This window comes from Panthera leo, chromosome A2 (assembly GCF_018350215.1).
Source record: "Panthera leo isolate Ple1 chromosome A2, P.leo_Ple1_pat1.1, whole genome shotgun sequence".
NCBI lineage: Eukaryota > Metazoa > Chordata > Mammalia > Carnivora > Felidae > Panthera > Panthera leo.
In genome coordinates this window covers 59,223,722-59,239,354 of record NC_056680.1, presented here as the reverse complement: position 1 = coordinate 59,239,354, position 15,633 = coordinate 59,223,722, and the positions used below count along the sequence as shown (strand labels likewise).

Genomic DNA, 15,633 nt, shown 5'->3' with positions numbered 1-15,633 from the left:
TTGGCAAAGTAAATATATTTTTATGAAGGACCAAAGAAAATATACATAATTGTAACATATGTACACCAGCTTTATAGATTTTTTTAATTTCAAATGTACACAAATGTTGATATGTTATTAAAAGATATTTTATGTAGATGTACCTATGTACAGCTTATTTACATACATTCATAGGATGTGAAATAAACCTGTCAAAACAAGCTAGTTCATTTGATATTAATTTCTAGACAAAATAAGGAATGCATTTCTAAATCAGGATTCGGAGGCTCTATCTAGTTCGTCTACACGCAATGCAGCCTGCTCCCCTCTTTTCCCCAAGGTGATCCTGGAGGCTGGTGTCTGGATTTGTCTGGAAACAGGACGAGGGGATGAGCCATGCTGGGTACCTAGACTGCACCTGTCTGCCCCGCACTGTTTAACTCAAGCACATGCACTGCCAGACCCCCCCCCCCCCCCACCCAAAGAGGGGGCTTTTCACCCTAATTCCATTATCTGCCCAGAGGCCAGGTTCTAAACCCCTGACGGCCCTTCCCGTACCCTCCTCCGGCAGTCAGGCTGAGCCAGAGGTCTGGGACCAAGCCACCCTCACACCACAGTGCAGCCCTGGACTTCTGGCCTACTTCCTTCTTCCCAGCACAGCTCCCTCTGGGAACTGACATTTCAAAACGGCACATTTCTTCTTCTGAGCAAAAAGTGCCGGCCTTGGCCCAGGCAGGGAGCCCAGTGGGAGAAGGTCCAGGCTCCCCGCGCCGCTGCAGCACAGGCCGGCCCGCTGGAAGGCACGAAGGCACAAAGGCGGGAAGGCAGGGCCCCCTGCGCGGGTGGTAGGGGCTCAGACCCCAGGGACCCAGGCGTGGCTCTAGGTCTTCCCGGGAAAGGCAGCGGGCCGGGCGGCTCCGGTTCCCGCCTCCCAGGCAAGCCCCTCTCTTCCTGCACCTCCCGGGCTCCAGAAGGTGGGTTTGCAACATCGTCACGTGCCTCTGAAGAGGCAAATAAATTATTGCTACAAAAGAACTGGGCGGGTGAGGGGGCGGGGCCGGCGGGCGCTCAGTTCACCGCGCGCACCGAGCGGCTGCTCCGGGGAAAGCGGTGCACCTTGATGTGCTTGGAGAGGTGGTCGCTCCGCGCGAACTTCTTCTCGCACACGGGACACTGGTAGGGCTTCACGCCCGAGTGCGAGCGCCGGTGCCGCGACAGCTCGTCCGAGCGGGAGAACCTGCGGGACACGCACGGGCAGCGGTCAGCGAGACCCGCCCCGCCGGACGCCCACCCAGAGCGCGGCCGGCAGGTGCAGGGCTCTACGCACGGGACCGGCAGGCGCGGCCCCGGCGCTGCTCCGGCTCCCGAGAACTTCTGAATCCACTGCTGAAAAGTCACTGTCCCAAGCCCCATCGCCCATCCCCCCTCCAGAACAGCCAGTAAAAGGCCCAGTGCTGCACGGCGGTCCGCTCTCAGGCATCTGGGCCTGCGAGCAGCTGGTAAATACTCCGATAGGCGATCAAGCCCACCAGAGTCCGGGATTACTGCCCACAGCCCCCTCCCGCCAGGCAGTGTGCAGTGGGGTCATCCTGGCCCTGATACACCTCGCGTTCCCTTGCCCCCTTAGGCCAGAACTTGGGGCTTCTATGGGCGTGTGCGTGCGGAGGCCTGTCCGGAGCCGAAGCTGAAGCCTGGGAGAGGTGTCTCCCCGGCCCTGCAGGGATCTCCCGGCTCCTCCTGCCTCCATTACAGCGGATGTGGGGGTCTTCAGACTTGAGTCCCCACTCCAGTCCCAGACACCGCTTTCCTGAAGGCTGGGCCCCCTAAAACGTCACCAAACAAAACCATGCCACTGCAAGGTACTTCTGAGAGTTTAAATGGTTCCCCTGCCACTTCCCTCTCTTGGCCTCAGCCTGCCTGGGAGTGAGTGCTCCCATAGCCCAGAGACCACTGAGAATGAGCAGCTGCTAATGCAAGAGGTAAGGATCTGAGCTGGACCACAGGGCTCAGAATGTTGTCACTGACTTCAGGGATTTGAAGCTCTCTCCATCCCGTGACCCTCATCCTGACAACGAGATCCCACTCGTCCCCCTTCCCTGCCACATACTGTCTTCCTCTTGCTCCATCTACACGGACCTATCCTTGGTCCTTCTTGCCACAGGACATTTGCACATACTTTTTCCAGTCCTGGAATGCTTTTCTCTCCCCTCTCCTTGCTGCCTCCCCCCATCTGTTAGAATTTAGCTCAAATGTCACTTCCTCAAGAAAGCCCTCCGGGACTGCATCCCATTCTAGGCTCCCACAGCACTATATGCACCTCAATTTCCTGGCCCTGCCACTATTGTAACTTTAAATTCGCTTCCAACTTCTTAATGAATGTCAGCCTGTACCACTAGACCATCAGCTCCATGAGGAAAGATGTGTGTCTCATTCCCTGTGGTCCATCCCACAAGCAGCCCAGGGCCTGGTGCATGGCAGATGCCAGCAAGTGCATTCACGTGAGAGCGTGGACACAGCAAGCACCCACAGGAGGACGAAGGACTGTTACAGGGCACTCTCAAATTCCATGGCATGCACAAACACGCACATGCGTGCACACCATGCAATGCACACAGACACACCCATACACACAAGCTACCCATGTGCTACATAAGCATGGGTGCACTGCACACACATGCGTCCACTCTACACGGGTGCACAGGGTGTGCACACGCACACATGTACACGTATGCACATCATGTGCATGGGCATACGTGTACCTACGTGAGCACACACATGTACACACACACAGGTACCGGGACCAACAGTCCCTTCCCAAACCTGGGGCCACACAGCAAGAGGTAGGTTAGGTGGAACAGCTGTCCCCAGACCAGCCAATGTGTTGGGACCGGTAGCCTACCTGTGGCCTGACCCTATTGGTGGAAGCTTTAATCCCACAGCCTGCCAAGAATCAGGACACAGCAGAACATTCCCTGAGGAAGGCTCGAGGTGGGCAGTAGGAAGGCCTGAACACCAGATAGGGAGCCGGGCCCAGAAGCACAGAAGACAGGTGGCTGGCACTCCACTTCATATCCCAGAGCGTCAACTGAGGCTGCTACAGAGCAATGCTCTCATCCTATCTTTGGAGCTGTGGAAGACTGACTGGCCCATTTGCCAGATGAGGAAACCAAGGCTCAGCGTGATGAGGGCCTGATCCAGCATCCCCAGCATGACAGAGCAGCCAAGGCCGGAGCGAAGATCCTGATCCAGCTCCCTGCTGTGCCTGGCCTCCTCCACATTGCCTGGCTGGGCGGTATATCACTGGAGCCCTGAGCCAGTGAGGAAGCTGCACAACGCACCCTGGACCGTGCTCTCAGGCCAGGGCCACCTGCCCCAGCAGGAGCTGAACATACAGCTTCTATACAGGTGGGCCTGCCCAGGGCAGGGGTAAGCAGGAAGCCACAGAAACAACGCCACCAGCAATATCTGAGCCATCCTGGGCACGAGGCACTGGGAATACCTTGCACCTTTCTGGCCAGGGAGCCAGGATCAGTCCCATAGGGTTGACAACACCACAGCAAGGGCTCAAAAGGATAAGGGGCTTGCCAGGGTCAGAGCCAGCAGAACGGCAGGATCCTTTCAGGTCCCTACCCCACCAGGAGCCCCGGTGTGGTCCTGGGCAAGATTTCCTCACTCATCCAATGAAGACTTTGGGATTCTGGCCCACCTGCTGGGACTCGTCTCAGAGGCCGAAGGAGTTGACACAATGGCCACAGTGGCCCTCTCATCCTGGGCACATCATGAGAGCCAGGCCTGAGAACAAGCTGTCCCTACCTGCCAGCCTCCTCCCTGCTGCCTTAGGGCCCTGTGACCTGAGAGGTCCATCCCTGGGAACTGAGCCCTCAGAGGATCCCTACCTCACACCCTCACATTCTCCCAGACAGCAGCCACTGGAGGAGCCCGGGGACCACATAGTGGGAGGGGGGCCAGGTGGCTAAGATGCAGGCTCTGTAGGCTGTGAGCTCTGCCACCTATGACCAGGTGACCCGGGCAAGTCACCAAGTTCTGTGAGGCTCAGTTTCCCCACTTGGAGACGTGGAAAGGACAGATCTGCCTCGGGGGACTGTGCGGATTGGGGAAGGTACTTGAGGGTTTACAACAGTGCTCAGCACGTGGCAATGATTCAGTGACCGTGGGCTCTGATTACCTGCAAGCTGCTCAGCGCAGAACCTGCTCCTTGGTGACATCCAGGAAATATGGGTCAACACCATGATTTGTGCTGCTGAGGTACTAGAGAGGGAAGCAGCCGGTAACATCAGCCCCACCGCTGGCACACACAGCACCTTTGTGCAAAGTGCTCCTTCCATCAGCCAGAAAGCCATTATTGTAGACAGGTCTCAAGGCCTGCAATGGGCATGGTGCCCCCCCAGATTTGTACAGTGTACAACCTGTCCAACACCACTTGGGGGAAGGGGTGAGAGAATGCCTTGTTGAATAAGGGCAGCAGAGACATGGGAACCAAGCAGGCCAGCAGTGTACCACCAGGTCTGAATCCTATCCTGGCTCTGGGGCCTCAGGCCCACAGGCTCCCTTTTCTGGGCCCCCTGTCTCCCCCAGGGATGACCACAGTACCTGCCACACAGGGCTGCTAGAAGTTATTAATATTCATATTAGCTGTGGAAGGAGGGGATTCTTACTGGATAGAATGGCTTGGCCATTCCGGAACAGGATGTTCTGCTGCCATGAACAAAAGGGGCCTGTGTCTGAGAGCGTAGCAAGGGAACTTCTAGGAAGGCGGGCAAACAGCCACTTCCCAGACAGACTGGAACAGGCAAAGTCTGGTTTCGGCCCCGTCAAGGATGCCAGCACCACGTCACGAGAAGGAAGGGGACAGAGAATACTGGGTTCAGGATCAAAAGCTGAAGGAAGTGGGGGGTTGGTGACCTGGCAAAATGATGACCTGGCTGTTGCAGGGATGGGGGAGTGGGGGAGCCACCATCATTTCACAAAGGGGCACAGGACACAGGGCCAGGGCCACCAGGAAGATACGTGGCCTTGGGAGTGGTAAACTCCCCATACGAGGAGGCAGGCAAGTGTGCAGGGGTGCTGCCTGAAGACCAGCTGCAGGTGGAGGTCCTCCCTCCCAGCACTGGGGCTGGCCATCCCTCACTGGAGGGTGCGCAGGGGGCTGGAGAGAGGTCCTGAGTCTGGGTGTAGGAGGTCAAGGGGCAAACAGTCTGGGTTGGACTCCGGACATTGCCACTCATTAGCTGTGTGACCAAGGAGAAATTACTTAACTCTTCTGTGCCTCAAATTCCTTCTCTCTAAATGGGGGCAGCATACTGGTGCCTACCTTGTGGACTTATCTGGTGCATTCAGTGAGTTACTTTGGAATGTTCAGCGCGTGCACGAGAGCTCTGTTATTGCTGTTGTTACTGTTAGCTCTTTGCTCCTAGCCCAGAAGCTTCACATCTGAAAGAGCTGATGGCTTCGTCGGGGAGAGACGACGCCCAGCCATCATGGTACCAGGTGCGCAGGGAGAGAGGATGAGGGAAAGGCCAGCTGCATAGCTGTCCAGGTGCGAAAGGCATGCCCACCAGACTGCTGGAGGGACAGGGCGGGGCTGAGGCACTTGCTTGAGGGCACACCCAGAGCCACGCTCACTAGCTCCACCCCTGTGGGCCCTCTGGGAAATGCAGACTGGTGCGCCCATGTTATGGGGCTGTCCTGAGGGCTCAACAAGCTCATTTCTGTGACACGTGCAGAAGAAAGCAGGGACCATCGCAAGATCGACTACCATTGCCATCAGGAGGGAAGTGTTGGAAACAGGGGGCACACAGAGGGGGCAAAGAGGGTGGGGGCCCAAGTGTGAGCCTGCACTGTGCCAGGGAGGCTGGCCAGCAGATCAGGCCAGAATGCGAAGTGTGGATAGGAATCTAAGAGTACCAAGTACATGAAGAGGCGAGAGTAGCCTCATAAAGTAATGGGCTCCTCATGGCAGGAAGTATACAACCAAGTAATGGGGATTTGTGGAAGGGATTCCCACTCTGAGCACCTTAGGGTGGTGCCCAGAATACAGTCGGTGGCCAGAAAATGTGGCACCTAATTGCCATCATCATCACTACTTCTGCTGTCCTGTCCAGATCAAGCTGTCCCAGCGCCGGTCGGCCTGCCTGCCCAACTACTGCAAGGGCTCCCTCCGCATAGAAGGGACACACACATCTCGTGTACATCCCAAGGGTTCTGGACTCCCGAAGGCCAATGAGGGACTCTTGCATCCTCAGAGAAATAGCTCTCCCAAAACACAGGTACCCTCAGCTGCCTGTGCCTCCATCACATGTAATCCCACAAAGGCCAGATCCCATTCCAGGGGAACCCTGGGAGAAGCAGGGGAGGCCTTTGAAGGCCTAGGAGTGGCTGGAGGCAAGGATGGCCCCAGGGTCAGTTCCACAGGAACTCACTATGCCAGGCACATGCCGTGCCTTCCCCTGCCAAGTGGGTCCTGGGCAAGAACAGTGCCAGGACCCAGACAGTGGCAAGGCTGAATCCCCTCCACAAATCCCACTCTTGTTTGCACACCTCCTACCATGGAAAACTCACTATCTCCTGAGGCTGCGGTGTTGGGGGTGAGATCTGCCTCCCTAAGATGCGCTCTGGGCTGAGGATTCTGTCTGTTCTCTGAGACAGCCCAGAAAGCACGTCCCCTCCTGGGGGAATGAGACAAGTGGGTAGCCTTCACCAAGGACCACACCTTTCTCCCTGTAGCCCTGCCCAGCCTCATCCCGACAGGAAGGGCCACTCGCCAAGAGTTAGCAGTGGCCAGGGGACAGTGCCCAGGAAGGTGAGCCCATCAGGAGTCGGACCAGTGCTCTGTCCAGCCAGATGCCCGACCCCTCCACAGCCCTGCCTGCCCCCCCGCCAAGAGAAAATGCATCTAAGAGGAGTCCCTGTGAGTCTGGGCCACCTCCGAAACGATACTCTTCTCAGACTCTGCCCTTGTATGAGTAACAGTGCCACCAATGAGAAAGGGGTGGTGCTGAGCACCCCTGTGCCCCCGGCCCTGAGAGGGAGAGGGAGAGAGCAGGCCCCCCACTTCACAGATGGGGAACTGAGGCTTGGCCACGGGGGAGCTCCCCGAGAGCACATAGCAAGTCAGAAGCTGACATAGGCTGAGGCTCCCACCATTGCCGCCAGCTACCCCCCACCCAAGGTCAATGGCCCTCCCTTCTACAGTTGAGCACCTGCCTCTATGGCCCCAGTGCCTCGGCTTCCCCACACCCCCAAGCTCTGACCACCAACACCGCATACCCACCAGTGTACCAGGTCTCAAAGTGGCCCTGCAGGTACATCTGTCACCTGGGGGCCCACTCAACAGACTACGGCAGAGGCTCAGAGAGGGATGTGACACCAGCACCGACACCCTATGGGCCTCTGGCAGAAGCCCCGTGGGCCTGTCCGGTGGGTGCCTCTGGAGCAGTGGCTGCATGAGACCCTTCATCAAGAAGGGCCTCCATAACCCAAGACACTATTTGGGAAAAGTCTCTTTCTTGGCCAGCTCAGCACTCCACGGAAAGCGGCTGCAGGGTCACATCACATATTGCAGTCAGGGCCTCAGCTGGCCAGGACTCTGTGGCCAGCACCTCCCAACTGGGGCCAACCCTCCCGAGCTGCCGGATGAGTCTGACCAAGAAGCTGCCAACTGCTCCCTGTAGGCCACACCCACACAGATGCACACGCACGCGCAAGGTACATGACATGCGTAGTCCTGCAGCACACCCAGACACACACGAAGAAAGCAAGTACACGTAGGTGCACACGCAGCTACACGCCCACTTGTGAGGTCTGCACACAGAGGGGCATGCCCGTTCGCTCTCTCACGCATGCTCACAAAGCGGCGGCCACAGCAGCCCTGGCAGTAAAGACCGGGAATGTGCTAGTAATGCACACTGCACCCACCCCCGGCCAGATAGGCCAGATTCCTGCAGGGTAGGTGTCCTAAAAACTGGAGACAGCCCAGCTGTGGTGCCCCTGAGGGTGTGAGCTCCCGGCTGACTGCTTTTCAGGGAAAGGTGTACCCAGTCCACCTGAAGGGTGATCTGGGGACCCCTGGGGGCCCAGGTGAGAGTGACCCGGGGGGATCCCATCCAGCTCTGCCGTCTGCTGGCTGAGCAGCCCTGGAGCAAGACTCCGGCCCTTTGAGAGCTGGCTTCTCGTGTTGCACCACACAGAGAAGAGTCCGGGAGGACTCATCCACCTTTGCTGCAGCACCCCCAGCCTGGTCCTCCTTCACAGCTTCCCAGATACACCTTCAGGTACCCGCAGGGAAGCAAGGGCCAGGCCCTGTCCAGGTGTCTGAGGACGTCCACAAGTGAAGCTGGTCCCTCCGGTCGGAAAAGCAGCGTTTTTTCAGGATGTGACGCCTCTGATACGACCCTCTGGGCCTAAACCCCATTTACCAAGTGGTGTGGCCTTGGGCAAGTTACCTAGCTGGTCTGAGCCTGTTTTCTCAGCTGTAAGGGTAGCACTTGCCCTTAGGGGTTCTGTGAGGCACTGAGGGAACAGCGCACACAGGGCCACAACCCCATCTGACATACAGCCCTCACTCCATCATTCTTAGCTGCCATTGTTACTACTAAGAGAGCCCTTTTGCCATGGCCCAGCCCCTCACCCGCAGCAAGCCGGACCGGGTCATTATGAACCTGGAGACCAGGTGGCTTCAGGCTTCAGTGATCAGTAGGGAAGCAGGGACAAGGAAGCCTGTGGGCAGCCACGCCAGCTCTGGCCCCGCTGCCTGCCCGCCCCATCTCCCCTTCCTAATCAGCCTTATGTAATGGTGAACTGGGCCTTGACCACACCCCCAGGGGAGCAGAGACAAGCTGGCTGTGCTCATGGCCTGGCCTGTCACCTGTCATACTGACCTCCAGCCGCAGCCCGGCCAGGTGCAGGCAAAGGGCTTCTCGCCTGTGTGCCGGCGCAGGTGCGCCTTGAGGTGGCTGCTCTTGGTGTACATCTTGCTGCAGCCGGGGAAAGTACATTTGTGCATTTTGATGAGTTCTGCCGCTGGATTCTTGGGGAACTTCTGGCCCATGAGTAGGCTGGCGGGGCCAGGCCCCAGGGGTCCCGACCCAATGGGCTTGGCGGCGATGGGCACAGGGGCGATACGCACGAACTTGGAGGGCAGGTTCACATTGGAGGAGGGCACCACCTGGGGCACCAGTGCAAAGGTCTGACCCTGGATGTTGACCAGAAGCTGGGCTACCTTGACACTTTCCGGGGCCTGCCCAGGGGAGGCAGGCTCATTGCCCGACTCCTGCTTCACCTGCACAGGCTGGATCTGCAGCAGCACGGGGATGGGGCTGTCAGATGTGGGCCCCCCACCCGGACTCTGGCTGCCCCCCACACTGGCACTGCCCAGAGGGGGAGTGCCACGCTCTCTCCCACTGGACCCAGGATGGAGGTGGTTCCTGTGTGGCCCGGCTGAGAGCTGGCCACAGGCCTCCAAGTCCTTGCTGCTGCCCTCTGGGGCCTCCTTGACCCCCAGCTCCATGTTCTCCTCCAGAAACTCTTCAATCTCCTCCAGGGTGGGCTGGAAGGGCCTTGGGACGTCATCAGGGTCACCCACAGGAAACTCGGGGAAGCAGAAATGCTCCCCCTTCACAGGTGCTGGTGCCCGCCGCCAGGACCCCCAGGCCATGGGGCCACTGCTGGCCCCGATGCCACCGCCACCACCACTGCCCAGTGTGGCCTGGGACAGCAGGAAGTCCAAGATGCTATCCTGGCCCTCAGCACCCGGGCCACCGCTATAGCAGGAGCAGACTGCTTGTGAGTCCGGGCTGGCACAGGAACAGAGGCTGGAGGCGTCACTGTCATCCTCGGAGAGGGGCGAGGGCAGCATGTGGTACGCCCGCCCACCGACCAGCCTGTCACCCAGATAACCAACTGGGCATTTCGGTGACGAGAAGGTCTCGTCCACTGGAAGCAAGTGGTCCACCATGCTGGCCTGGCCGTGCCGGTGGCGGCTGCAGAGAAGAACAAAGGAGGCCTGGTCAGAAGGATGGCATGCTCACCTGCCACCTCGTGGGCCTGTGCACCACCCCCCCCCCCCACCTCCGCTGCCTGCCCACAGTCTCCCATTGCCAAATGCCTGGATCCTGTCTCCATCCCATCCCGTGGGAGAACTCTGTCTGCAAGAGTGTTTTCCGAAATTGCACCACCTGTTTGCAAAAGAGCGCTCTCCAAGCCCATTGCACAATCCGGGGTACTTTTGGTTTCAAACAGGTTTTCCAGAACAGTTCTGGGAAAGAACACGTGTGTATCTGTGAATGATTGAGTGTGTGCACGTGTGAGCGAGAAAGTATGCAAGGAGGATGTCTGTACCCTGAAATGGCCAACGTTGGGGAACCTTGTCCAGCTGACTGGAGTGGCTGCACTTCTGAGGACACCTGACCTCAGCTTCATTCTTGACTCACTGGAAGGGGGCAGGAGGATGGCCATTTGCCCCCTGACCCTTGTGTTGGTTGGGGCTTGGGTAAGGTTGCCAGATTAAACAAATAAAACTGCAGGCCACCCAGTTAGATTTGAATTTCAGGTTTTAAAAAACAAGCAACGTTTAACATAAGTATGTCCCAAATATTAAAAGGGATATGCTCATATTAAATTATTTTAGGGGCGCCTGGGTGGCTCAGTGGGTTGAGCGTCCGATTCGGCTCAGGTCATGATCTCGCAGTTTGTGAGTTCGAGCCCTGCGTCAGGCTCTGTGCTGTCAGCTTGGAGCTTGGAGCCTGGAGCCCACTTCAGATTCTCTCTCTCTCTCTCTCTCTCTCTCTCTCTCTCTCTGCCCCTCCCCTGCTTGTTCTCTGTCTCTCTCAAAAATAAATAAACAGAAAAAAAATTAAAAAAAAATATTTTATCTGAGATTGAACCTCAACTTGGCAGTCTATATTTTAATCAGACAAGTCGAATTTGTGCCTCCCCTGCAAAAAAATTAAAGACCCATATGCACCTGCTCTCACCAGCTCTGTTTCCCCATCTGAAGGGGGAGACCTCATCCACCCTCTTGTTCTCGGACCCCTCCAGCCTCAGCTGCCTCCTCTGTGAAGTGGGAGAGGCAGGGACAGAACAAAAAGGCTCTCGACTGTACCCAGACAGTTTACTGAGGCTTTACCATGGGGTGGACAGGGCCCTGACCCACGGTGATAACTCACAAGGGCAAAAGTGGACCCAGGTCCCAGAGTACTTGCACGGCTATTACCCCATGTGACTACACGACCACCTAGTGGGATGAGAAAGAGGATGCCCTTGGCCTGTACCCCATGGATCACTCACCACCTCAGGAAGGCCCAGCTAACTCCCGTCTTCCCACTAGACCGTGAACTCCAGGAAGGCAGGCCGCTCTGCTGGGTCCCCACTGTGTTCCCAGCTTCTGGCATGGCAGCTAGTGCCCAGGAGGGACTCAGGGAACATCAACAGAGAAGAGAGGGGACATCTGTGTCCTCTGAAGGCCATGCTAGGTCCGGTGTCCAAGGAGAGTCAACAGTGTATGGCTATGATGGAGCCACCTCTGTGGACCTTTGTCCCCGCCCAATGACCAGTGAGGTTGGGGAACAGGGAATGTTCCACGTCTAAAACCAGAGATTCTCTGCTGCCTATCCCCACTCTGCACCCACTCCTATGCTCTGTCTCGAGGGCCACTGCCGGACTTAGCACACAGCATACTCTACGGCCGACAGGTCTGGCCATGGACAGAAACCTGTCAGGGCCAGGATCATCATCAGCTGCGACCTTGGACAAGTCCTCACTCCCCGAATCTCAGTTTCCCCATCTATTCCGGGCCCCAGTGACCTCAGTTCCCCACTAATCCAGGAAGCTTCATGCAGCTCCAGGAAGCTAAGGCAGGGTGGATGCCTTTGGCGAGTCCATACCCCAGGGCAGTTTTGCCAGGAGGATATTTGGCTCTTTAATTGTTAATACTCATCTGAGGATTTAAAACTGGAAGTTTTAAAATACATGCTATTCACCCAATCAGGTGCCAGGAAGGAATAAGAGTACCAGATAACGTGAAGGGCAACAAGGCTGTGCAGAGCTCACACTGGGCCCTGGGCCTCCCCACCACCACTTTGGCCCACCCTCTGAGCAGGGGGCTCTGCTCTGGCCTCTGCAACTTAGCTGGGCAACCTCGGGCAGGTGGCACAACTTCTCTGTGTCCAGTCTGTTGGCTAGGGATGCTGCCAGTAGTGCCTAGCTCCCAGGTTACTCAAAGAGTTCAATGAGCTAACACCAGGTGAACACTTACTACACTGGCTGGCATGCACTCAGGCGTTGGTCAGTACCAGCCATTAGGATTAACCTCCAAATGGGTGAACACGTGGTCTTTGTGCCCCTCCGATGTAATCCTAAGGAATCAGAGGGACTCCAGCCTTCTTAGAACCTAGGAACAGGCCTTAACTAGTGGTTAAGAGGCAGATCAGGCCATATTCTTGCCCACTTAAAACTCTCCCCTGAAATGTGATCACCAACCGAATATTACATGATAGTAAGGAGTTAGTGTTCATATTTTTAAGTGCGATGATGGTATTATAGTTGATAATTAGATATTCACAGATGAAATGGTATAAAAAGAAATAGTGTGGAGGGAGGAGGAGTAAGTACGGTAGGGTAGGGTAGGAGAAAACATCCAATAACTTCCCTAGGAAATGTGACCCCATCTTCTCCCAGCACCTGGGCCTTGCCCATCTCTCCCACATCTCACCTCACCTGCTCCACTCCACCTTGACTGTGCTGTCTCTGTGGGGCCCTCTTCTCCCAACACTCCAAGTGGGAGTGCCTTATTTAGAGCTCAGCTCAGAAGTCACTGCCTGCAGGGCTCTCCCCTGACCACCATCTGTTAACTCATCCCACACTATTCTTCCAGTAGTTGGTACCAGGGGGGAAATCATCTTGGTTATGGGTTTGTGTACTTTTCTGTTTACCTCCCCACCAAAATAGAAGCTATTCTGGCTATCCAGTCTGCCACCACCCCGGCCTCCAAAACAGGACCTGGTAGAACGCGCTGGTTGTGTGAGAGGTGCTTGGGGAAGTTGGGCAGGGGGTGGGGGTGTGGGGATTCTCCCAGGTATGGAATGGCCAGGGTCAGGCAGCAGGGTTTTCATGCAGGGCTGGTCAGCCAGGGTTGCACACTGAGGCACTGAAAGCAGAGAAGGGGTTCTGGGACACCCGGGGGCACTGGAGATAGAAAAAGGGCCCGCCGGGGCTGGAGGGAGCCGGCTAGGAAGCTAAAACACAGCAGCACATGGCATAGCCAGAAGCACAGGCTGCGTGCAGGGGGAGGGGACACGCTGTTCCGGGCACCGTCCCCGGCCTACAGCCGGACTCCGCCCCCTCCCCCCAGGCCCGGCCCGGCCTGCTGTTTATCCTCCCGGGGACACAGCCGCTGCAGGAACAACATGTAATTGATAACAAGCCCAGCGCCGGCCAAGGGCTTGCCATTGGGTCAGCGTGCAAATCACGGGGGTGGCGGGTGGGGGCCGCCCTTCAAAATAAGAGTCTCTGGTCCCTGCGCCACCCGCAGGCCCCAAAGTCGCAGAACCCAGGCGTTCTCCCACCTGTAGGACGGCGGGGGCTCCCACGAGCCACCCGGTCCTTGGGGGAAAGGTGATTTGAGGGACTAAAGCATTGGGGGATTTTTGTCACCTTCCCAGGGATTGGGCGAGAAAACAGCCCCCCGGTGCCCTGGGAGGGGGGCTCCTTAGGGAATACCACAGTGTGGAGGTAAGAGGGAACAGCACGGCCACGGTGGGTGGGGGTGGCCTCTCCTCTGCCCCTGCCACCCCTTGGCCATCGTTCTGCTAATGTTCAGTGGAAAGCAGCAGGGACTTTGCGTGGGGAGTAGAAGTAAGAGGTGTGTGAGCAGTGCGGGTGTGCGCGAAGGGGTGTGAGTTCATGTCGTGTGACTGTGCGTGTGCGGGGCGTGGTGCGCGGCAGCGGTGTGGCTGTGCCGGAGGGTGTCCGCGACATACTCGCGCGTGGAGCTGGCGTGGGTGCCCGCCCGCGTGTGGGAGGAGCGTGGGAAAGGAAGACCCCTCGGTAGAGCCCGGGAGCGTTGCCGGCCGGGCACCATGCCCTCGGCCGGTGCCCCTCTCCCAGAGGCCACGGCTGCGGTGACCGACAGTAACCCCTCCACCACAGCCCCCTCGTCCCCCCTTCCTCGGCCCCCGACTGGCCGGCGCATTCGCCGGCCCGTTCCGGTCGCCAGGCCCCGCCGGTGCCCGCCATATGGGAGGGCCAGCTCGCAAGGCGCGCAGGACCCGCGGGGCCAGGCGCCGAGGCAGCGGCCCGGACACGCGCGGGGAAAGTGCCGATGGGCACGGGGGGTGGGGGGGTCACTCTCGCGCGGGCTTGTCCGACCCCGGGCCCCGAGCAGGGGCTCGCTCGGCTTCTCCGGCGTTTCCTCCGACACTGGCGCGGAGCTCCGGACAGCGGCGCGGGCACCCGGCCGCACCACCAGAGCCCAGCCGGCGTCCCACCGCCCCACTCGCGTCCCGATCAGCCCACTGGGCTCCCCTCCGGCCTCCTAGAGCCTCTCCCACCTGAACTTGGAGCACGCCCGGCTGGCGGCCAGGCCCCGGCGGTCCTGAGGCCCCGGGGGCTGGGCTGGGGGCGGCGGCCTGGCTCCCGGTCCGGCGGCGGCCGCGGGCCCAGCCGCGGGTCCTGCGCTGGCTCGCTAGCCCGCTGGCCCGCGGGTCGCTGCGGCGGAGCACTCGCCCGCCGCGGCTCGCTCTGCGCTCACTCCCCGCGGCTCACGTGACGCCGCGGGCGCCGCGAAGGCTCGCAGGAGGCTCGGCCCCGGCCGCGCGCCCCATTGGCCCGTGCCGCGCGTCACGCGCCCCGCCCCGGCCCCGGCCCCGCCTCGGCCCCGCCCCCGGCCCCGGCCCTGGCCCCGCCCCCAGCCCCTTGCTCTGGCTTCGGGAGTTGTCGGCTGCGCGCAGCGCGGGCTCTCCGGCCACTTCCCCTCCCCCCATCCCGGCCGTGGCCTCGCGCAGTCCGCAGGCGTCGCTTCTGCAGGTCGGTCCCCAGGTGAGGACGGGAGACAGGCCGCGGGCCCCGCGAGAAATGGAGTCCAGGAGGGGGCGGGCGTCATGAGGCCGCCAGGGCAGGTCTGGCCTCTACCGCCACCCTCACTCCCACCTCCATTCCGGTACCCGCAGCTGGCCTCCGGCTGTGGGCCGGATAAAGTGGGGGGTTACCCTGGGGACGTACTGTTGGAGAAATACGGTACGGTGTTTCTGCCTAGCGATCACGGTTACCCTCGGGAAAGTGCACGCTCGCTGCGCTGCGCTGCCTCGGAGCCTCCCAGCCTCCAGGACGGCCTAGGGCGTCTGACCCCTGCCTCGAATCAGTGACACCCCCATGTCAGGGACACCTTCCTGAGGACCGACCTGTGCTTCACTCTCAGGCTGCTGTGGTCCGCAGCAGTCCCGGGACGCTTTGGCACTCCGCGCGGAGATGGGAAGAGCGAGGCCCAGAGGAACTTGCCCAAGAGGTGGCAGTGAGCCGACGGTGCCACGCACCCTGCTAACGCCCTTTAACTCACACTCCTGTTGGATCCTCAGCTTACAGATGAAGACATGGACTGTGAGGGGCCACGGGTCCTCCCCTGGTGACTCGGCTGGTAAGGAG

At 59.0% G+C, this 15,633-nt stretch overlaps 1 protein-coding gene across 1 annotated transcript; it reads right to left on the bottom strand.

The window, feature by feature from the left end:
- Window positions 1-447: 447 nt before the first annotated feature.
- KLF15 (Kruppel like factor 15) lies at window positions 448-14,708 on the bottom strand. The gene is made up of 3 exons (XM_042912823.1): window positions 14,544-14,708; window positions 8,877-9,977; window positions 448-1,216 (listed from the first exon to the last, which is right to left on the bottom strand). Exons 2-3 carry the CDS (start codon window positions 9,950-9,952, stop codon window positions 1,048-1,050), a joined length of 1,245 nt encoding a protein of 414 aa, XP_042768757.1. The 5' UTR covers window positions 9,953-9,977; window positions 14,544-14,708; the 3' UTR covers window positions 448-1,047.
- Window positions 14,709-15,633: the final 925 nt, after the last annotated feature.